At 46.5% G+C, this 24,366-nt stretch overlaps 1 protein-coding gene across 1 annotated transcript; it reads left to right on the forward strand.

Moving 5' to 3' along the window:
• Positions 1 to 3,491: 3,491 nt before the first annotated feature.
• On the forward strand, positions 3,492 to 6,909 carry LOC138355275 (proline-rich protein 36-like). The gene is made up of 2 exons (XM_069310141.1): positions 3,492 to 3,561; positions 5,024 to 6,909. Exons 1-2 carry the CDS (start codon positions 3,492 to 3,494, stop codon positions 6,907 to 6,909), a joined length of 1,956 nt encoding a protein of 651 aa, XP_069166242.1.
• The last annotated feature ends 17,457 nt before the right edge of the window (positions 6,910 to 24,366 follow it).

The following is a 24,366-nucleotide window of genomic DNA, read 5'->3' on the forward strand; positions in this document are numbered from 1 at the left end:
GCCGCCACCTGGCGTAGCAAGGCGCTGGTCGCACTTTTAGTTTGAATGCTGCCAATTACCTCAGCACCAGACCATCAATTTTCATTTGGTTGACAGTTTCCCGCCAAAGAGCCATTGGAAGGATCACACCAGGGGCGCGCGTCTCATTGGCGCTCGCTCAACCAATCATCCCGCCACATGACTCCTCTGGCGAGCTGTCATTGGTGGCAGGCTGGTGACGTCACGCTCCCGAAGTCTGTAGGCAAGGAAGGAGCCTCTGGATAACAGTGCGGGCGTTAGTCCAGGCGGCAGAACCCCCGTGGCTTCATGTCCCAGGGAGCCCCCAGAACCCCGGGTCTTGCCTCCACTGAATTCTAATAAAATCATCATCACGCATCCCCCCACCCTTAGCCTCGCTGTCACCATATTGTTTTTCCCAGTAACAAGAGAAGAGAGCGCTCCTAACCAAAGGTTAAATACCCCCTCTTCACTCAATACATTTTAATAACACTTAATTCTTGTAACTTTCTTTTTTTAGAAGCCAAGAAAAGGGTCATTTTACCAGCAGTTCTCGAGCAGGGAAGGTCCTCAGGAGCGTCCCTCCGCCACCTCCGGGGTGTCCAGACGGAACGCGGGGAAAATCTGGAGGGAAAACCAGGCGGGAACCTTCCGAAAAACACTTGGCATTTTCCCGCGTAATTGATTGGCTGAGAGACCACTTCCATCTCGTAAAGTCTAATTTTTTTCAGAAGTCTGATCTTTTCAGCAACTTATGAATCTGATTATTTTCTTTGCAATATATTCCTGCTGTTTTGTAGAGGTAATCAAGGGTGTGGAGAAGAGGAAAGGGTAAATATATGAGGAGATACCTGAATGTTTTCAACATGTTTTGTCAGCTTTACGTATACTGAAGTAGGGAGGGGAAGGTGGAGTGGTATAGTGGAGGTGATGGTGGGGTGGGCAGACGGAGGTGGGGTGGTACAGTGGTACAGAAAAGTGAGATCTAGCACTATTTATCCACTTTTTCCTTTTCTTGTTGTTCCTGTTGCTTTATAATTCAACTACGGTTCCCTTCGAATTATTTGTCGAACTTGGACTTCAAGTTGTAGACGGAGGTGGCTTCCACAACTTTTTTCAGGTATTCCACTTGTTGGCCGCCCGTACAGGATACAAGTATTTTCTTTACATTTTATTGACTGTGTGTGTTTCCAACTTTCACCTATGTCCTTTCAGACATAAGTGAAAGTTGCTGCCCATGTTCACCTTATATATTACTCACATTACCTTGTATGTTGTGATTATACTCCCCCCTCTGTTTCGCCTCTATTCAAGGGTTGTAAAATTTAGTTCCGTTAACTTATCGTCGTAACTTAACCCCCTTAGTTCTCTCACTAATCTTGTTGCAAACCTCTGCATTTTGTTCATTTTTGGTTTTGTGTTTCACAAGGAATGGAATCCAGGCGAATGCTATGTATTCCAGTATCGGTCAAATGTAGGCTTTGTATATTGCCTAGAAAGAAACCTCATTTAAGCCAGGCGGGAATGTTCTAATTCCCGCCTGGCTTAAACGACGTTCTAATGTTTGCCAGCTTTCCATATGCTGCCAATGTTACCTGGTTTATGTACGCCTCTGGTTGTTGGAATTATATCCACTCCCAAATATGTTTCTATTTCCGATTCCTGTAGTTGCCTTCCCTTTGTGATGCAGAAACCTACTTGGCTCCGTTCTCCCTTTCCCATCCTCATTACCTTACACTTGTGTATGGTAATGAGGAATTTATTTCTAGTATCCATGTGTCTACCCACTCCTGGAGTTTATCCAGGTACTCCAGTAATTTTCCGCTGTCCTCGTTTTCACATTCATTAGCTTTGCGTCGTCTGCTAATATTGACAAGTACGAGCTCATTTCCTGAGTAGGTCTTTTCACATAAATTAGTAACATCAGTGGTCCCAAAATCGAGCACTGCAGGACTCCACTTTATCACATTTCTCCAGCTCAAAAGTTCGACCACTTGGGCTGGACGGTAGAGCGACGGTCTCGCTTCATGCAGGTCGGCGTTCAATCCCCGACCGTTCAAGTGGTTGGATACCATTCCTTCCCCCCCCCCCCACCGACCCATCCCAAATCCTTATCCTGACCCCTTTCCCAGAGCTATATAGTCGTAATGGCTTGGCGCTTTCCCGACAATTCCCTTCCCTTCCAGCTCAAAATCTCCTTTCTGACTATGACGCTTAATTTTCACGTTTAGTGTCTTCCCAGTTATCCCAGCTGGTTTCTCACCTCGTACACCAAGTTTTCGTTACAAATAGTATCAAATACCTTCGTGGCAATCTAGGAAGATACAGTCTATCCAGCCTTCATGTTTCCGATTGTATTTTTGGTAACCTTGTCAAGAGAACATTGAGGTGAGCCAGTCAACTATCTCCTCTGAATATACTGTATTTTCCGTTACAAAGCTTATCCACTCCAAGTGCTTCTTTATTTCATCTCTTTCGTATGCCCCTTTTGTAATTTATGGACTATGTTTGCTTTATTACAGAATTCTGAGATATCTCCTGATACTCGGGGTCTGCTGTATAATACAATAATCGGGTCTTCTGTATTATACAATACTCGGGGTCTACTGTATTACACAATACTCGGGGTCTACTGTATTACACAATACTCGGGGTCTACTGTATTATGCAATACTCGAGGTCTACTGTATTATACAATACTCGGGGTTTATGGTATTTTGAAATAATTGCGCAAAGTAGTTTATGTTTTGTTTTAAAGAGGAAAGAGATCCCGAGTCAACAAGGTACTCACCGGCAACCGGATGACTAAAGTTGGACAATAAACCTCAAACGACCCTGGCTCACAGGGAGGAAACCTGCTTCCCCTCTCTTTACCCTCCTCCTCCTCCTCCTGCTCCAAGGGGAAGGAGGATATACCAGCATCCTTACCTACTTCCCTCCTCTCTTCTCTTTCAGCTGACAAGAGAAACGGATGGGGAGTCCTCACAAATGTGGTCCAATCCGAGCTCTTCTTTTCTCTTGATCGTTGCCACAATACCTGATGATACCAACAACTTTTACAAATCAGAGTTATGTAATTAACTATGGTGTCCATTTGAGCCATCAGCCGCCAACACGTCAGCCCGTTCATTCCCACAAATTCCAATGTGAGCGAGCATCCCCGGGAATAGAATGGTCATGGGACTTCAATTACCGGATCTAAAGTGATGTACACGGCATAATTATACTCCGTCACGGACCATGCTGCACAAATAATATGTACGTACTCTTGACCAGACCACACACTAGAAGGTGAAGGGACGACGACGTTTTATTGCCTGCATCTACTTCCTCATCACAATCGACTTGAGAATGGTCCAGGACGGACCGAAACGTCGTCGTCCCTTCACCTTCTAGTGTGTGGTCTGGTCAACTTACTTTAGCCACGTTATTGTGATTCATCGCCAGCATATGTACGTACTTTTCAAGCGAAATGGAAAAGACCATCATATAAAATGAAGCGACGGCAGTTATTCTTAGCGGCCCCAAAAACTACCAAAACATCGAGTCTACGGCAAGAACAAAGTAAGTAATTATCAAAAGAAGGCACCAAGCAGGGAAGGCTATATAGCACCATATGGCAAGAACAAACTCTTTCCACTTTTTAAAACAAGATTAACGATCTGAATGCTAAGCTTGCTATTAAGGTTAACACAAATTCTCACTACAACGTTTCTGATGAAAAAATTAAGGAATCATGCGAGCTCACGCTTGTACCTATGTCACCTCCCTAGAGGAAAGAACCAAGTAAGATTAAAATAAACGAGATGAGAACGAAAAATCATACATATTACACCAAGAAATGAGACGTGTCTCGATGAAATTAATCAAAAGACAGTAAACGAATTAGATAACAGCAACATTGATGGATCTACTAATTCTACAAATGTCAGGACTTGTACACTTATGCTGCGATTAGGAAATATGTCTTTCAACACGGATACAAAGAAAAAAATACGAAATTAAGACCATGTCTTTCTCAACACAAGCAAATTTCACTGTCAGTGTTATGGATATTAAGAAAACTCGAAAAAAAACGCGTCTGTTTCAGTCTGTCAAGGAAGCTCTGGCCGTCCGTATCCCTGTCTGGTTCAGTCAGTGATGTTCTGGCCGTCAGTGCTTCATTCCTATCAGTGAAGCGCTGACCGTCCGTGGCCCCGTCTGCTTCATTCCTGTCAGTGAAGCGCTGACCGTCCGTGCCCCCCGGATGCTTGAGTCTGTCAGCGAGCCTCTGTGGCCGTCCGCAACATTCCTGTCATGCTCGTCTAAATCTTTCCGCCACCTGCAGCAGCCAGCTCTTCCCTGCCCCCGCTGCCCCCAGGTCCTCCTCGGATCTCCCAAAGCCTTCCCCTTCCTCCTCCTCCTCCTCCTGGTTCTCTTCCTATCCAACTTCCCCAGGGCCTTCCCATTTCTGTTTTTATTCGTTCTCTATTTCATTCTTCTGCATTGCCCTAGCTCCTCCTCCTTCTCTTCCCTCATTTTATTAGGAGCTGCCTTATCTTTTCCTCTATTCTTTTTCAGTTTCTACAATGCATTTCCTTGTTCTTCCTCGTGTCCTTCCTCCGTGTCCCTTCTTTGTGTCCTTCCTCCGTGTCCTTTCTCCCTGCTCTCTCTCTCTCTCCCTCCCTCGCGGCCCTGGAGTTTCTCCCGGCATCTCCAGGGAGACGACCGTCTCAGGTTACTGGTGATTACAACACGAGTGGCCTGCCGGTGGTGGCGCAGAAGGGCAGGTCCTCTGCTTCCCCTGACTCCCTTATTTCCTTCGCTCCCTCCCTCCTTACCTCACTCCCTCCTTACCTCACTCCCTCTCTCCCTCCTTACCTCACTCCCTCTCTCCCTCCTTACCTCTCTCCCTCCCTCCCTCCTTACCCCACTCGCTTCCATTCCTCATTTTCTCACTCTTTCAGTGGTATTAATACCTCTGAAATTTACCTCTTTTCATACTTCGAGACATTATCTCTACATGAAAGGGATTGCTATGTTTCAGTGTCCACTGTGACTCCAGGAGCCACCTTCACTGCCCACACCCGGACTCTCCCACTCCAGGAGCCACCTTCACTGCCCACACCCGGACTCTCCCACTCCAGGAGCCACCTTCACTGCCCACACCTGGACTCCCCCACTCCAGGAGCCACCTTCACTGCCCACACCTGGACTCCCCCACTCCAGGAGCCACCTTCACCGCCCACACCCGGACTCTCACACTCCAGGAGCCACCTTCACTGCCCACACCTGGACTCCCCCACTCCAGGAGCCACCTTCACTGCCCACACCTGGACTCTCCCACTCCAGGAGCCACCTTCACTGCCCACACCTGGACTCTCCCACTCCAGGAGCCACCTTCACTGCCCACACCTGGACTCCCCCACTCCAGGAGCCACCTTCACTGCCCACACCTGGACTCCCCCACTCCAGGAGCCACCTTCACTGCCCACACCCGGACTCTCCCACTCCAGGAGCCACCTTCACTGCTCACACCCGGACTCTCCCACTCCAGGAGCCACTTTCACTGCCCACACCTGGACTCCCCCACTCCAGGAGCCACCTTCACTGCCCACACCCGGACTCCCCCACTCCAGGAGCCACCTTCACTGCTCACACCCGGACTCTCCCACTCCAGGAGCCACTTTCACTGCCCACACCTGGACTCTCCCACTCCAGGAGCCACCTTCACTGCCCACACCTGGACTCTCCCACTCCAGGAGCCACTTTCACTGCCCACACCTGGACTCTCCCACTCCAGGAGCCACCTTCACTGCCCACACCTGGACTCTACCACTCCAGGAGCCACTTTCACTGCCCACACCTGGACTCTCCCACTCCAGGAGCCACCTTCACTGCCCACACCTGGACTCTCCCACTCCAGGAGCCACTTTCACTGCCCACACCTGGACTCTCCCACTCCAGGAGCCACCTTCACTGCTCACACCCGGACTCTCCCACTCCAGGAGCCACTTTCACCGCCCACACCCGGACTCTCCCACTCCAGGAGCCACTTTCACTGCTCACACCTGGACTCTCCCACTCCAAGAGCCACTTTCACCGCCCACACCTGGACTCTCCCACTCCAGGAGCCACTTTCACTGCCCACACCTGGACTCTCCCACTCCAGGAGCCACCTTCACCGCCCACACCTGGACTCTCCCACTCCAGGAGCCACCTTCACCGCCCACACCCGGACTCTCCCACTCCAGGAGCCACCTTCACCGCCCACACCTGGACTCTCCCACTCCAGGAGCCACCTTCACCGCCCACACCTGGACTCTCCCACTCCAGGAGCCACCTTCACCGCCCACACCCGGACTCTCCCACTCCAGGAGCCACCTTCACCGCCCACACCCGGACTCTCCCACTCCAGGAGCCACCTTCACCGCCCACACCTGGACTCTCCCACTCCAGGAGCCACCTTCACCGCCCACACCCGGACTCTCCCACTCCAGGAGCCACCTTCACCGCCCACACCTGGACTCTCCCACTCCAGGAGCCACCTTCACCGCCCACACCCGGACTCTCCCACTCCAGGAGCCACCTTCACCGCCCACACCCGGACTCTCCCACTCCAGGAGCCACCTTCACCGCCCACACCTGGACTCTCCCACTCCAGGAGCCACCTTCACCGCCCACACCCGGACTCTCCCACTCCAGGAGCCACCTTCACCGCCCACACCCGGACTCTCCTACTCCAGGAGCCACCTTCACCGCCCACACCTGGACTCTCCCACTCCAAGAGCCACTTTCACCGCCCACACCTGGACTCTCCCACTCCAGGAGCCACCTTCACCGCCCACACCTGGACTCTCCCACTCCAGGAGCCACCTTCACCGCCCACACCCGGACTCTCCCACTCCAGGAGCTAACTCTACGTTCGGCTAAAATGTCAAGAGTAGTATTAGAGCTCTCTAGGTATTGTGTTTGCAGCTGTGGTCCCTTCTTAGTATAAGAACAGTTGTATTTATGACTCCTGTTTGTCCTCCAGGTAATATTGTTTGTGTTTTAATTTGACCCGCTAGATGAGTTTAATCGGCAGATACTCACAGAGAGTATACTGTGTATACTGTGTATACCGCTGTAGCTGCTGGAAGAACTCGTAATAGGAAGGATACCCCAATGGATTGTTCATCCTATCACTTGTACCCAGACGATGCTGGCTTGTTCGTCCTGTCCCTTGAACCCAGACGCCGCTGGGACTCCCTTAACTGCCTTAAGTGAACAGATTGTCAAGAGGACACAACAGTGTTGCAACCCACCAGGTTACGTTGTTTCCCACCAAAATTGGAGCATTCTCTTTTTAAACAGTATGCATATTATACCAACATAAACTGCATCGATGTTTGGGTTCCAATACTACACATATATTTATTTCTTACGTTAGCACAGTCTCTGGTATAACGAAAAGTTTTATCCACTTTATCAGGTGGCTCTTGACTCCTTTCTGTAGGCAAATTACAGCGTTTCACTCACACAGCTCATCTTAAGATTTGCACTACATACTTTTCCCTGCAACACATCCCACCAGTCGGTTAACACCCAAGTCTCCAGTTACTGCGGGATGAAGTGGGGCGAACAGTTAAGCTCCAACAGGCCATCCTGGCCAGGGCTCGAACCTGGCCGAAATAACCCCACCCACTCACCTGGCGCACAGACAGGTGAGTCGGTGGGGTCGTACTCAAGTGAGTTATGTGAATAACGAGCAAAGACACTCATGTGAGTCGTATACTTGAGGGTCAGCTAAATACAAAATGTGAGACTAGTATTCAAACACTCAAAATGCTAATCAAATCAGCTCGAAATCTATGTTCCAGAATTAATCCGGATTAGAGGGCAAATTATTATTCCTACTAAAAAGAAACACTAATAAATCGGTCATTTTCGGTATTGTGTAGTCGCTTGGTAAAACGTTGTTTACACCTATCAGCTGTTGCGAATCTTCAAGGGTCACGTCTTAGTCACAGGACAAAGGTCAACAGCCAGCAATAAACAGGAGGGAAGCAGACAAGGCACGTGAGAGCCAAACAGGTCTTTATTTCCCACCAACTGGCGACTGAGAATCTGGTGCGTTTTTTAAATTTCCTGACACTCGGGAACTTTATCATATCTAATCTTTAAAGTTGTGGACGGAGGTGGCTTTCGTTACTTCCTTTTTCAGTGCATTCCGCTTACTGATAAATCGTAAAGGAAACGAGTATTTCCTTACATTGTTTCGACTCATTTCCGCTTCCAGCTTTCACTTATGTCCTATCCTATTTTCTCCAAGTTTAAAGAGGCTATTCGAGTCTACCTTATTTGTTCCCCCCTCGATGTCTGGTATGAAGTGATTATATCCCCTCTGCATCCTTCTCTCTACAGTTATAAGGTTTAGTTCTATTAACCCGTCCTTGTATGTTAGGCCTCTTGACCCAAGTACTAGCATTGTTGCAATCCTCAATACATTTTCGAATTTAAGTTTTACGAAGACCGCGGAGCAAATTCCATACCAGTGCAGCGTTGTATACTATTATCCTCAATGAAACTTTATAGTCTTGAAAGCATCATTATTTATATTCTTAAATGCTTATGGTTGTCAGATTCCCATAAACTGCCCCTGTTGTCATATTTGTGAGTGCCACTGATGCTAGTGGGGCAAGGCGGTAGGTGGGTGGCAGGTGGGGCCAGGCGGGAGGAGGGTGGCAGCAGGTGTCGTGGCAGGTGGGGCCAGGCGGGAGGCGGGTGGCAGCAGGTGTCATGGCAGGTGGGGCCAGGCGGGTGGTGGGTGGCAGCAGGTGTCGTGGCAGGTGGGGCGCCACCACCTGTTGCTGGCGGCGGCCGACCGTCACTTGTTGCTCCCCCGCTGCCACACGCACGACGACGAGCTCCTCCACACCACTACTCTTACCAGCTGCTTTCTCTCATCTTTTACCGCTGAACATCTTCAAGAATTATATGAAATAATCGTAAAGTCTCATACAAGGCGTCCCCCGGAGCATCAAAGCGCAGCAGTGGCGACGATGGCGCCCTCTCACCTGTTGCTCCTGCCTGTTGCTCCTGCCTGTTGCGCCTGCCTGTTGCTCCTGCCTGTTGCTCCTGGCAGCAAACACAAGTTTATTTTCACTATCACCTGTTATATCGCTTCATCACTTCTCCGGGATCTCGAGACGTAATTATCACCGGTTTAAGAGGAAAATAGTTGGTTTACACTTTGTGGTCAAGTTGTTAAGGAGAAGGTGGGCACCTGAACCTGTTGCTTGAGCGGCCGCCTCTTGCTGAGCCCACCGCCTCCCCTACACCCACGCACTCCGCCTCCAGCCCCAGGCACGCACTCACGCACGCACACGCACTCATCCATACACGCATCTATACACACACACACACTCATCCATACACGCATCTATACACACACACACTCATCCATACACGCATCTAAACAAACACACACACACACACTCATCCATACACGCATCTAAACACACACACTCATCCATACACGCATCTAAACACACACACACACACACACACACACACACACACACACACACACACACACACACACTCATCCATACACGCATCTAAACACACACACTCATCCATACACGCATCTAAACACACACACTCATCCATACACGCATCTAAACACACACACACGCTCACTCATCCATACAAACATCTAAACACACACACACGCTCACTCATCCATACACGCATCAACAGAAAAGTGACAGGGAAATATTCCCTTCAATATGTTATGGTCACCACACAGTGGTTCCCAAACACTCATTACCTTTCTTCCCTACACCGTCCTTATTAATGGCCCCTACACTATTATGTAAATTTTTAGCAACATTAATTTTAACTGGTTATTTTTCTCCCTAACCTCTGGTATCACTGCTTCACCTGTACACTGCTTCAATGTAATGGCAGGGGGGACCTGACGGCTGAGTGGACAGCGCTCGGGATTCGTAGTCCTAAGATTCCGGGTTCGATCCCCGGTGGAGGCGGAAACAAATGGCCAGAGCTTCTTTCATCCTGATTAACTTTGCAGGGGCAGGTGGCCTGACGGCTGAGTGGACAGCGCTCGGGATTCGTAGTCCTAACATTCCGGGTTCGATCCCCGGTGGAGGGGGGAAACAAATGGGCAGAGCTTCTTTTACCCTGATTAACTTATGGCAGGGGGCCTGACGGCTGAGTGGACAGCGCTCGGTATTCGTAGTCCTAAGGTTCCGGGTTCGATCCCCGGTGGAGGGGGGAAACAAATGGGCAGAGCTTTTTTTACCTTGATGCCCCTGTTCACCTAGCAGTAAATAGGTACCAATGTTAGGTATCAATGTTTGTTGGATAGGTATCAATGTTTGTACAAACATTTTTTATATCTTTTTCACTAGGATGACGTGTCCCTCCAAACCGTCCTCCTAAGGTTGCCCAACGTCAAGAAACTGTCGTACTAAAGTGCCCTCATCCTAACCTACCAGAGGACCCAAAACAGAAAACGGGACAGCATGCAAATTTCTCGAGCCGCAGCCATTTTCTAGTGCGAAACTTCTTGGTCTTATGTAACGCATACGATCGAAATGCGACGTTGTTTGTAAGAGGACAGGTTGAGGTTAGGAGAGAACACTTTAATATAACCCGTTTTCTTGACGCTGGGAAACCTTACAAGGACGGGTTAATTTATCTGGATCTTCAGAAAGCGTTTGATAAAGTTCCTCATCAAAGACTACTTTAAAAACTGAGAAAGTTTTTTTTTAACTAAAAACTACTATAAAAAATAGACATCAATGCTGGAGGGTGGTTGGAAAAATTGAATAACCGCACGCAAATTACATGTAATTTTAAATGAACACGCATCATGTTAGAGAGTCGTTACCTGAAGTGCCACAAGAGGTCAGTCTTGTAACCAGTTTTGTTCCCGATTTCCATAACATCGATAATGGCTTACGCTCTATCGTTGTTGTTGTTGTTGTTTAAGATTCGCTACCTGGAACAAAAAGTTCCAAGTAGCACGGGCTATGGTGAGCCCGTAGTGGAGTCCTTATGCTATATTAAAATATCTCGATGATACTAAACCAGAGAGCACAGTTACAGCACCAACACAACGACAGATTAACAGCAGACATAAATTAGTGTGATGACCGGCATATGAGTTTTACTGATAAGTACAAAGAAATATCCAATGGAAACAAAACTTAATAGGCAATGTATGTAGGTCGTTATCAGGAGACAGCGCTAAGCCTCCATGACTATAGGTGCCGGTGGCTTTGTAAGAAAGCACTTAACCACTTAATCAATACTATATGCGCTTTCACAACCAATTGTACCTTCTTGTGTATAAATAAATAAATAAGATGGTGGATGAATACTGTAGATGAAGGAAGAGACTTGTGTGTAATATGGCTAATGACCTGCAGTCAGGTAAGCAATGAACAGACACTGAAGATAGCCAATAGAAAATCAGGTTTCATTTGAAGATCACTAGCTTCGATCTGTGAAAAGTTATTCTCACCGCAATTCAGTTTGGGTCACTGTGATCTGCAGTGAGAATAACTTGCCAAATTAGAAAATGTTAACAAAATGTTACAACGATAAAAGCAGAGAGACAGATAAAAGCGAAGCCTATTTAAAAAGAGCTAAATGGATTCAGTCTCGAAAGGAGAGGAATAAGAGACGATTAATACAAGTATTAAGCATCGTCAAAGGGCTTGACCCCCTAAAAATACTTTAATCGTACACTGTCGGTCACACTTTAAATAATTCATTTTTCTTTAATCGAATATCAAACATATAGAACAGCTTACTGAATAATATTACCCAGCTTAATACTCAGAAATATTTACAAATACTTAACACTGCTTGTATCACCATAAGTTTTCCATACACAAGCCGCCTTCTTTGGCTTTTATATTTTGTGTTTAAATTATAATCCATTTTGTTGATAAGTTAAGTAAATGTGTTCAATAAACAGATGTGTAGTTAGTACTTTGACAGCTTCACAGTCGTCTGTCGTACAATTCTCTGATAAACACTCCTGCTTTAGATAGTACAATTTTGTATTATTCCCTTTATAGTGCCCGGAAAAAATTAAACTAAAAACGAAACTTAAAAATAGTATAGCACATATATGTACTATATTAGGCCTCAGATAGCGTGTATTTGGCCTAGGAAAATTAGGTTAAGTTGGATTAAATTTTATTAACAACATTAATGCAAAACTTTTCCTGGTTGTCCAAATTCAATAGTAGCAAATTCTACTTTCTATTTGTCCATTGCGTCAATATATGTACGATGATCCACAAGGTTACTATGAGTGCTATATAAGCAGGAGGATTGACTAGGTCCCTCTGTGATGATCAAAGAGCAGCACAAGGCTTCGTGTCCCCTCTTGCTCGCCCTTACAGACGTAAGAATAACTTCAGTTGACATGGTGTCTCCTTAGTGAGAGCATCCACACCAGCAATACACTCGGGGTCACCACGAAAGACATCATCCAACGAGGTGACCCACGGCCTGACAGCTGATTCCTCCTGCGGGAGTGGTGTGTGTGTGTGTGTGTGTGTGTGTGTGTGTGTGTGTGTGTGTGTGTGTGTGTGTGTGTGTGTGTGTGTGTGTGTGTGTGTGTGTGTGTATTCACCTAGTTGTGTTTGCGGGGGTTGAGCTTTGCTCATTCGGCCCGCCTCTCAACTGTCAATCAACTGTTTACTAACTACTTTTTTCCCCACACCACACACACACACACCCCAGGAAGCAGCCCGTGATAGCTGACTAACTCCCAGGTACCTATTTACTGCTAGGTAACAGGGGCATTCAGGGCGAAAGAAACTTTGCCCATTCGTCTCTGCCTCGTGCGGGAATCGAACCCGCGCCACAGAATTACGAGTCCTGCGCGTTATCCACCAGGCTACGAGGCCCCCCAAGAGTATGTGTGTGTGTGTTTGTGTGTGTGTGCTAACCTAGTTGTGCTTCGGTTCTTTGGTCCCGCCTCTCAACATTATTCCATTAGGTAGTGATGTGGTGGAGGCAGACTCCACACAGTTTCAAATATAGATATGCTAGAGCCCAATAGGCTCAGGAAACTGTCTACCAGCTGACTGTGTGCGCGCGCGCGCACTCACCTATACTCATCTTTCCAGCTGCTGGTCGTCTGTAGTACGATTTTCCTACTTACATGTTTCTTCCATCTACTTTTACTTCCTCAAATCATTTATTCCATTGTTCAACTACTACGGAAAAGTAATACTTTCCCTCGCCACTATGGCTCATATGAACCAAGCCAACCCGTTCTCTCGATTTGCGCCTCCGTAAAAAATCCATTCTTATAGAAAACGTACGAACCCAAAAACTCAGCTAACTCATCGAGTCTGCTGCATAGAAAACGGGAATATTTGCAAACGGTTCCTTTTCTTAACACACTGCATTTCGAACGTTGGTTACGACTACGTAAGAAATGCGACTTACTAGTTGAGAGGGGCCAAGCGGCAAGGAAACTGCAACAGCACATCACATGCATGCCTCACCCCTCACCACTGACACAGCCTCACTGGTGAGTACATATCCGCCATCGAAGCAGCTCGGTTTAGGTTACATTTATCACAGGTTGCAACCTTGTAAATTAAAAATAAAAATCAGCACGTAGTCCTCACCAAGAGCTGGCCATCCAGGTCCATGGCTAGATAGGTTTTAGTAAATCATTAACAAGCCATCCGTGTGTACAGAAGCAAATCTCTGAAGCACTTTATATTGCAAAAAATTTAATTATTGCAGACAATGAGTCACAACAACATGCTGAAATGGAGGAAAGACGACGTATCGGTCCGACATGGATCATTATCATGTGTGTGTGTGCAATAATTATTTTTCTCATAATTTAGGTACAATACGTCAATAATATGGTAGCTACAGAATGTAGTTTGCGTCAAGTGACCACTGACGTTACAGTCTGGTGCACCTCAAGTAAGTTCTGGTGCGACTACTCTTCATCTTCAAGAGGAAACTAGATTTATTCCTCCAAGGAGTGCCGGACCAACCGGGCTGTAGTGGGTATGTGGGCCTGCGAGCCGCTCCAAGCAACAGCCTGGTGGACCAAACTCTCACAAGTCAAGCCTGGCCTCGGGCCGGGCTTGGGGAGTAGAAGAACTCCCAGAACCCCATCAAGCAGGTATCAACCAGGTTAACTACTAACAACCTCCCATCACTGTTCATTAGGGTATAACACAGTAATGGCACTCGAGGATTAACTTCATATATTTTCCAGATTTAATAATCAGATGGTGAAATAACGAGGATATTAAGAGTTGTTGAAATTAATGATTCCATTATAAATCTGGGAGGAAAAATAATTATGGAAAATGTGGAGTGACTGCTGCCGTCGAGGGACTTAGAGGTTCAGATATCTGCTGTTTGTAATGTTACATGTCGGATTTCAATAGGGTGAGGTAGTGCAGTAGTTAGGGTGTAAATATGAGAGTTACGCACCCTCATAAAACAGTTGTGTTAGTTTAGCGAGGAAGTTGTGGAGTTTATAAAGCCATGAAAAGTAAGGAATGAAGTATTGGGCCAAGAGGTTTACGAGGAATAAAGGGTTTATTACAGGAGCGGCCGGAGATGGTTGGAGTCATGTTCTGGGGATCAAAATATCAGGGTGGTGTAGGGCACTTGATCCACCCAGGAGAACTCATTAGTAATAATTGGCTCAGGAGGGAGTGGTGTTGGTGCCTGGCGGGAGTCATTACTGCCGCGCCTCTGTTTACCGACACCCGCCTGATGGATGACATGCCCGCCTCACGCCCGCGCCGCCCCCTTCAACCCTCACGCCCACGCCGCCCCCCCCTTCACCCCCTCACGCCCGCGCCGCCCCCCTTCAACCCTCACGCCCACGCCCCCCCCCTTCACCCCCTCACGCCCGCGCCGCCCCCTTCACCCCTCACGCCCGCGCCGCCCCCTTCACCCCTCACGCCCGCGCCGTCCCTTCACCCCTCACGCCCGCGCCGCCCCCTTCACCCCTCACGCCCGCGCCGTCCCTTCACCCCTCACGCCCGCGCCGCCCCTTCACCCCTCACGCCCGCGATGCCGCACGCCCCTCTACGCCCCCCCCCCCTTATTCCTATTTCGTATTCACTCTGCCACTGGGGGTATTAATTCGGACATAGCGAAATACGCCAGGTCCTTTTTTTAGTGTAAAATGAACATTACAAGAGTTCATTTCTCGATTTCCTTCAAAAGTGAGAAGGAATTTAAGAACTATGGAGAAGATTTGTGCCGGAATCACTGACCGAACCCTCTTGGTTATCTTCAATAAGATGCGCGCGCGCACGTGCGCGCACACACAGGACGCTGGTGGCTGAGTGGACAGCACGCTAGACACGTAATCCTGTGCACCGGGGTTCGATCCCCGGCGCCGGCGAGAAACAAATTGGGCAGTTTCTTTCACCCTGATGTCTCTGTTACCTAGGAGTAAATAGGTACCTGGGAGTTAGACAGCTGTTACGGAGCTGCTTCCTGAGGGGAGGGGGGGGGTGACAAAAAATGTAACAGTTGATTGACAGTTGAGAGGCGGGCCGAAAGAGCAGAGCTCAACTCCCGCAAGCCCATCTAGGTGAATACAACCAGGTGAATACACACACAGACCTCCTCTGGTGGTGCATCCGACAAATTGTATCTGTTTCCCCGAGCCGACCCTCTCCATCTGCTCGCCGGCTCGAGATCAAAGGTACGGACGCAAATTAGATAAAGCCATGTGTTCCGGGCAGCAAATGTACAGCGGCAGGCCCAAGACGTCACCCGCGGCTCCCTTCGGCACCGTCAGTACCCTCACCACCTCCACTACCACCACCGCCGTCACCGCTACTACCACCACCGCCAGTACTACCACCATCACCACTACCACTACCACTAAGACCACCGCCACCACTACCACCACCGCCAGTACTACCACCACCGCCACCACTACCACTACCACCACCACTACCACCAACGCCACCACCACCACCACCACCACCACTACCACCAACGCCACCACCACCACTACCACCGCCACTACTACTACTACCACCATAACCATCACCAAGTGGACAAGGACAACCTCTAAAGTGAGAAAACGAAGGACAAGAGGATATAAGCGCAAATAGAAACGCAAATAAGTAGAAGATATGTACGAAAATAAGTAGAAGAAATGTACGGAAATAAGTAGAAGAAATGTACGGAAATAAGTAGAAGAAATGTACGGAAATTCTCGTACCCTGTACGGGTGGTCAACAAGTGGATAGCACTGGAAGAAGGTGTGGAAGCCACCTCCATCCACAACTTTAAGGTGGAGGAAGCCACCTCCATCCACAACTTTAAGGTGGAGGAAGCCATCTCCATCCACAACTTTAAGGCCAGCCTTGACGAAGTTGCTGAACGTCAAAATAGATCCAACTTGTAGTGCAACTCGTACAACAAGGCTGGTAGGCGAGGCATGAAGAGCTAGACCTCACTCCCCCTGTAGACGCTGTTAGGTAAGCACTGTTGTCATCCCCGTCGCCGCTACCATCACCACCGTCACCACCACCACCACCACCGTCACCACCACTACCACCACCACCACCGTCGCAGCTACCACCACCACCACCAAGAGAGCCGGCGTCTACGCACCTGTGTTAAGCCTTTGGGCTCTGGAAGTGATGTGCCCGTCACAAGCAGGGCACGAGACGCACCCACAGTCTAGATCAGTCGTGTCATCCCGAGGCGCCAGTCCATCACAATGCTGTCTCCCAACATTTACAAAGCTTGCCAGATATACCTGAAGGTTGGTGTGTGAGGCAGTGCCATGAGGGAGGGCCAGCAGTGCCTGGTAATAAACCTATACACTCTCAGCCTACAAGACAGAGAAGTCAACTGCAGGCTGACGTCGCTCTTGTTATTCTCAGGAGTAATATTTTGGAGAAGTAATATCTAAACACGAAGCAAAGTTTTCAGAAAACTCTTGAAGAGGCCAGAACACTTGCCTAAACCCCATTGTGTAGTTTGAACCCACCGGAATGCTTGCCGGGGCCGGGAAAAACATCTGTATGAATGCACATGAATGAAGGATTCTGCAGTGGTCCAACAGGTCAGTCAGCTCCAGTTTCAATCCATTCATACCCAATGGTATATTTGGCTAACCTGCGTACGAAACAATCCAGTGATCCTAATAGAACGTCGCATTGTGACGTATACTCTGCCTAAGGCCAAAAATCGTTGTACTAGAAAATGGTAGCGGCTCGCAAAATTGACATACTGTCCCGTTTTCTGTTTTGGGTCCTCTGGTAGGTTAGGATAAGGGTACTTTAGTACGACACTTTCTTGACGTTGGGAAATCTTAGGAGGACGGGCTGATGAAACACTCCAGTGATCCCACGCGAAGTAAGTTACCCTCTAATTTTTTCCATAAAAGTACAACCCTGTTTCAAAACCAGAATTTATCCGAATATATTTTTGAATCTAAACTTATCCTATTTGTACCCGCTTGTACAAGTAGGAAACTTATCCTACTTGTAGCCCTTTATATCGCCCTAGTTATATCCTATCGTACATTTGTATCCTCTACTTGTGTACTTCCCTACACTTCTCCTTTCTAAGAGGTACAAATTATGCCAAAGAATTAAATCTCTCAACCTCTTTTTTGTGCAACTCAAAAAAGCACACAAGGAAACTTGAAAAGGGACAGAGGGTTTGTAACGAGTCACGTCCCAGAAATACTTGGGATCAAAATGAAAATATAAAAAATGGATAGATTGACGCTGAGAAAGTGAAGACAGAAGACAAAAGAGACGTAAACACTTAGTGTTTAAGCACACTTAAACACTTAGTGGAATATACAAAGTGGAAAAAAAGAGAATGTTCAAAATTATTAGCAATAGAACAAAGGAGAGGGGGGGGGTGAACAGGGTATAGAAGGCAGCCTCATCTACAGTTGTAAAACTAGACATGACAGGACCAAGTTAAGTCCAGCATCGTTGCATTAGACGGGGTTATGCTGTTGCAGTGACTCATCTGTTTTTGTTTTTCCTACCACAAACGTGGCCAAACATTTACAATGCTAACCAGCATATATCCAGTTTCTTCTGTCTTCCATGGATAGAGTTAGAGATCTGTTAAACATATAATTCGGTGATTTATTGAACGATCAACCACAGAAGGTGATTGTAGTGCTTTTAAAATGCTAAGCTAACCTACAAACATAAATACACAGATTTACGTTTGTCCTACATAAACAGTGTTCGAGGTGTCTTTTTTACATAGCGTCATTAATGTGCGTTTACAAAGGTGAAATGCAATTCTGACCAGCTTCCACACCCTGTATACAAATACACACACATACATATACACACATATACCTACACATATCCACATATTTATACATACACCTACGTCTCTCTCCTACTTTGACAGAGTAAGATAGCTTCTATAGAAACTAGTGTGATATTAAACACTTAACCACTGAAGGTGATTAAGATGCTTTTACAAGCTCAGGTTACAGGTACATACATTATATAACAGATGTATTACATATTGTATGGGTACAATACATTGTATAACAGATGTATTACATAGTCAATCTAGGGCACAAATCCAATATATCATCAAGTGTTCCAGTATTCATATAGTATTTACAGAGTTAAGCTTATCTCAACCCAGGAGGGCGAAAGTCAGTCAATATGGGACATTCTACAGTATAATGTTCAAGAAAGTGTGCAACCCGTTCTCGCACTTTCTTACAGTCAATATTGACTTATTAAATACGTGCATATGTGACATACTAAACATACTAGTTTACCTTGAAAAGCTTCATAGAAAACACTGACCTTACCTAACCTTCTTAGTATGTTAAGATAAACATCTTATTGCTTCGTAATTACAATTATTACTTAACATATACCTATAATAGGTTAAGTAATAATTGTAATTACGAAGCAATAAGATGCTTATCTTAACATACTAAGAAGGTTAGGTAAGGTCGGTGTTTTCTATGAAGCTTTTCAAGGTAAACTAGTATGTTTAGTATGTCACATATGCACGTATTTAATAAGTCAATATTGACTATACGAAAGTGCGAAAACGGGTTGAAGTGTGCATGTTTTCTCTTTCACAAATCTGACACATGGTGTATTCCACATTTGGGTTTTGAGAAAGCTCCCAGTTACGTCTATATCCCAGGCGTATTCTGGCCACTATAACATCACATTGCCGAGTTCTTGCTCCATTAGTTCCATATATATAACTGACTCATGTAACTAATGTACTGTAAGTTTTATGTAAACTTTCCCAGTTATAAATATTCACCATTTATGAATAAGTTTTTTTTATTTGATTTTGATTTGATTGGTACCTGGAAAGCCATGATCCAAGAGCTTAAGCTCGAATCTTGCAGGGCACAAATATGTGAGTTTATAGACCACTATTCCACACCACCACAACCCCCACACCACCACAATCCCACACCACCACAATCCCACACCCCCCCATTACCCCTCACAGTACCCATCCCCACAACGCCCATCCCCATAACACCCATCCCCACGGCACATACCATATCATGAGCCTGTCTGCCGGACCGACCCAACGTTGTGTGAAGCAGACCAACTTAATGAAAAACAAATATTGCGTTAGTACGAAGCCAGAAAATCCTCGACTTCTCACGAACTGGCCGACCAGACGAGACGGAGCACCGGGATTAATTTTTTTAGGGTTTTAATTTCACTTCCTTTGCCAACAGAATACGTCATCATATTTCGCTAAGGAGAATAAATTTCGCAGCTTTGCAGATTGAGAGGCGAGGCCATATTTCTTTTGTTGAAATTTTGTTAAAGCGGATTTATGTGATCCCCTTTCTCTCTCTCTCTCTCTCTTTCTTTTTCTCTCTCTCTCTCTTTCTCTCTCTCTCGTGCTCTCGTTCAATCTCTAGCATTATCATTCTCTCTGTCTCTCTCTCTCTCTCTCTCCCTCCCTCTTCTATCTTGCTCTGTCACTATTCCACTCTCTCTCTCTCCCTTAACTAAGACTAGGGAGCGGGAGTTTATTAAGAAGACAGTAATTATCCAAATGAGGGAGTTATCATACCTCAGCTCATCTGAATCCTGACCACCGAAACATTTATTTAATGAGCTTATTATTAGTTTCCATTGGGAATAAACTTTCCAATCACATTAGTTGCTGGCTGAGGGTTGAGCCAATTGTGTGCCAGAGCCTTAATATGGTCAGTTGGCTCGATTTCATGGATACGTGTTGAGTAAAAATGTTGCAAATGCAAGTCAGCCTAGGAATGATTAATGGCTGATATAGCGATGTTGCTAAGAATGGCTCATCCAGTATGAGGCTGTTAATGGCTGAGCGCCTTCTGTTGTAGTTGTCAACTTTTAGTTGTCTACGAAGTTGGGCCATGTGCAGAATTTTGAAAATATTGGCTTTATATATAACAATAAGGCCGTCAACATCTTTCTGGTGTTAAAGGCTCTGATGTAATGACCTGTTCTGCCAGAAAGGAATTTTTTCCCGCCACTTTTCTGTTGGGCGTTTGCCACTTTTCTGTTGGGCATTTGCCACTTTTTGGTTGGGCGTTTTAGGTTTTTCTTTGTTGAGTTTCCCCCTGGAAAAAGCAGCACCATCCCCTTCACTTGTGCTGTGCTGGAGGTGAGTATTGGCCAGTGCGGAAGCGCGTGTTGTCCCACACCACTTGCTTGTCATCATTCCAAGGAAGCATGGTGACCCCGTCTGGACGCGCCTGAGGTTCGCTGGGTCTGAATAGGTGTGGTTCTCTTTGTGCTGGGCAGCGGGCTGTGGCGAGGCTCCTCTTGATGATGTCGTTGATTTCTTCATGTCTTGTAATCTTACCCTGTGATTTACAACATACCAGACCATTTTTTTTTTTTTTTGCAGGGATAGTGCTGCGTGGGCCCTAAGCCTCTGGTTGGCCCACTAAATGTTACTTGTTTCTGTTTTACGTAGGCGGAGTATGAGTATTTATGACTCGTATGTCGCTTCAATAAGATTCCCCCCACCCCCATGTGTTTAAACAACTTCTGGTCTGTTTAATCTAAGTTGCAACCTTATTGGGTTTGTAAGTGAGCACTGTATTAGATAATGCTACAGTGGTCTGTCGGGCATTTCTCCACATGCTGACATTTCCTCTCATCTTCTGGAACCTGCAAGCCTATTTCTTATGTATATGAGTATCCAAGCCTGATGAGATGTAAGTGCACTTCTGTTGTTCAACTGCTCCCTTTCATCAAAATAAGTGGTTCAGACCATGATGACCATACTGGTCTGCAATCGCGCTTCCGCAAATGCACCTGTGTTCGGTGAGGATAGGGACAGCAAGGCGAAGGGCAACTCCAATGCGGAGGGCGTCATTACTGAAGCAAGTTCCCAGGGCTGCATTGGGCACAGCAAATAAGAGATCCCCGGCATGGGGTGCCGTTACCGCTAGGAGGTGGGCTTTGTTCTCAGCAGATGCATTTTCAAGCACTCTTGTGGCAGTCTTTTCCATTATTGGACTATCCCAGTGGACCTGTCTATGGTCTTTTGGGGCTTGTGGTCGGGTAAAGTGTATGCAATGGTTTCCCATTGACTGGCTGCTTCAGTGAACTTTGGATCACGAGTTCCCACTGAGTCTCTCATGCACGCTGGTAGGATCTGCCCTACTAATTCATTGGCCGCTGTGCATGAGGATAAGAATGCTCCAAGTGCTACCTCAGTTGCCTTTCGTATGCCCATTTCCCCAATATCTAACTGGTAGTGTTGTTTGGTCCCACTAACTATATATATATATATATATATATATATATATATATATATATATATATATATATATATATATATATATATATATATATCCTGCACAACAATTTAAAATAAATTTATACATATGCAACAAAATTACCTTTACATAAGGCTGATCATCTTGAACTCCTATAGTTACAATCATCATCCTCCACTCTGTCTAGCCCTTATGTGCCCATATGATAGACAGAGTGGTCTCCAATTTAACTACGAACACGACAGTTACCAAATCACACACAACTGTCACAAAGTGCCTTATAAGCGCCGTTCCAAAATTTAAACAGAAGAATAAAATATTATTAATCAAGAATGGATGGTACGGCTTCGACCAAAAAAATAATTTAAAACAAAACACTTCTCCTTTCAATAAACATTTCACTAATCAATGGTTGATTAATATGTATAAGCATTTGTAACACAAGCTTGCACCTACTTCCTCATCACAATCGACTTGAGAATGGTCCAGGACGGACCGAAACGTCGTCGTCCCTTCACCTTCTAGTGTGTGGTCTGGTCAACATTTGTAACACAACTTTGAAAAATCACCACAAAAATAATGCCAATATTGTAAAGTTCTTCCCTGCCAAAGGAACACAAACATTCAGCTGTGGCCATCGCCGCTGACCAGCTGTGAGAACAGATGTGTTTTCCTTTGGGTTACCTTTCGATGATTCCGAGGATCATCGTCCTCGCGGCCCTGTCTTTGATGACATCCCACACAAATTTGAATGATTTTACTTGTGATATTTTCACTGAAGTTCATGAAGACTTGATTAGTTGCAATGATGAAGTATTTTCTCCTCTGGAATAATGGACATCCGATTCCACTAAGTGCGTCCTTTTCTCAGTTAACGATCGTTGTTGTAAGGCCTCTCCACTACAGCTGATTACCATTGATGACCTCAGGTTTCTCAGGCTCACAACAATGTCTGATCACAGGTCGCTGTACTCACAAGGACTGGATGTCTGACAGGATCAACTTGCAGTAGCGTCACATATCTTCATGCAGCTAACCAAACACAAATGATGACGTTGCTAAATTCAGGACAACAAAACACGGTTCCTGGTAGCAATTACGTCAATCATTATCAAACAAGCAGCTCCTTCCATCAGAGCTCAAGTATGTGGACTGGATGGCAGGATGGTGCCAAGGTTGCAACGCGATTGTGCGAGAGTTGTACAGTGATTGGAGGAATGGTACAAGGGTTTGCAGGGAGGTGTGAGGGTTGGCAGAATTGTCTAGATGATGTAAGGGTTGGTGGGGGGTTATCTTGAGGTTATCTTGAGATGATTTCTGGGCTTTTTAGTGTCCCCGCGGCCCGGTCCTCGACCAGGCCTCCACCCCCAGGAAGCAGCCCGTGACAGCTGACTAACACCCAGGTACCTATTTTACTGCTAGGTAACAGGGGCATAGGGTGAAAGAAACTCTGCCCATTGTTTCTCGCCGGCGCCTGGGCTCGAACCCAGGACAACAGGATCACAAGTCAAGCGTGCTGTCCGCTTTCGGCTCCCAAAGTGAAAAGGTTGGCGGGATCGTGGAGGCATCCTTCTCTGCCTCGAACTCGAGACAAAACCGAACTCTTGAGAGATGTCAACAAAGACTCCTTGACGGTGAAGCGACACGTCCCGCAGAGCCAACATCCATCCCCCCCAACAACACCCTTCCCATCCACAAATCCCCTTCCAGCGCACTCTTGGATTGTCTCCTGAGTCTTCCTGCCTCTCTCCCCGCCGAGCATCCAAACTACCAGCTCACTACACCAGCCCCGACAACCAGCCAACCACCCTGCCTAAACTACGACCTAATCACTCATACCTTAACTACTTGCCTACCATCCTTGCCCTAAATACAAGATTGATTGATGTAGATTAAGCCACCCAAGAGGTGGCATGGGAATGAATAGCCCGTAAGTGGTAGATTTTTGGAAGTGAATGTGATCTTTGGTTGTGAAATGATATTCTATGTGCTGATGCTGAGCGCGCATTTAAGCTGCCAGTCATCGGAGGAGGATACCGCTTGACAGTATTTATGAAGGTGTCCAGCTGCTGGACACCTTTTTAGACCCAGAAGAGTGGCAGAGTTGATGGCTTCAGGGTGGTTACTGCAAGATTCAGGGACTCTTAAAACAACCAACGACTCTAAAGCTTTTCTGTGATTGTTTAGCAAAAGAAGCATTTTCACTCTCTGGGTTCACTAATTTCCCAGTTGCATCTGTAACCTAGACGTAGCCTATATATAACCGAACTGCTATTTCCCTGTGGTTTCCTTTTGGGATATTTAACATGTCTAACTTGGTGGCCTGAAGATCCCATATTGCAGAAAGCGAACCTTCTGCTACTCTCTGGTGTAAATGGGCTTTGTTGAGGTGAGCGAGTATTTTGGTGATGGTTTTTTTATATACTCTAGGCTGGGTTGGATTGCTTTGTGGATCACTGGATGACGAGCTGCCAATTTAGCAGTTTCATCGCCATTCTCACTTAAAGGGATTCCAACATGGGATGGGATCCAGTTTAGGGTTATGTTGAGTCCTCTGCATTTAGCTACCGCTCCTAAATACAAAATTGTGG

This window comes from Procambarus clarkii, chromosome 66, assembly GCF_040958095.1.
Source record: "Procambarus clarkii isolate CNS0578487 chromosome 66, FALCON_Pclarkii_2.0, whole genome shotgun sequence".
NCBI classification, from domain to species: Eukaryota; Metazoa; Arthropoda; class Malacostraca; order Decapoda; family Cambaridae; genus Procambarus; species Procambarus clarkii.

What these genes read in the sequence shown, in the direction of transcription:
- LOC138355275 (XM_069310141.1), top strand. Translation starts at nt 3,492, where the DNA reads ATGAAGCGACGGCAGTTATTCTTAGCGGCCCCAAAAACTACCAAAACA. An exon ending in GAGTCTACGGCAAGAACAAA is followed by an intron (nt 3,562 to 5,023) that starts GTAAGTAATTAT and finishes GCTATGTTTCAG; the next exon opens with TGTCCACTGTGACTCCAGGA.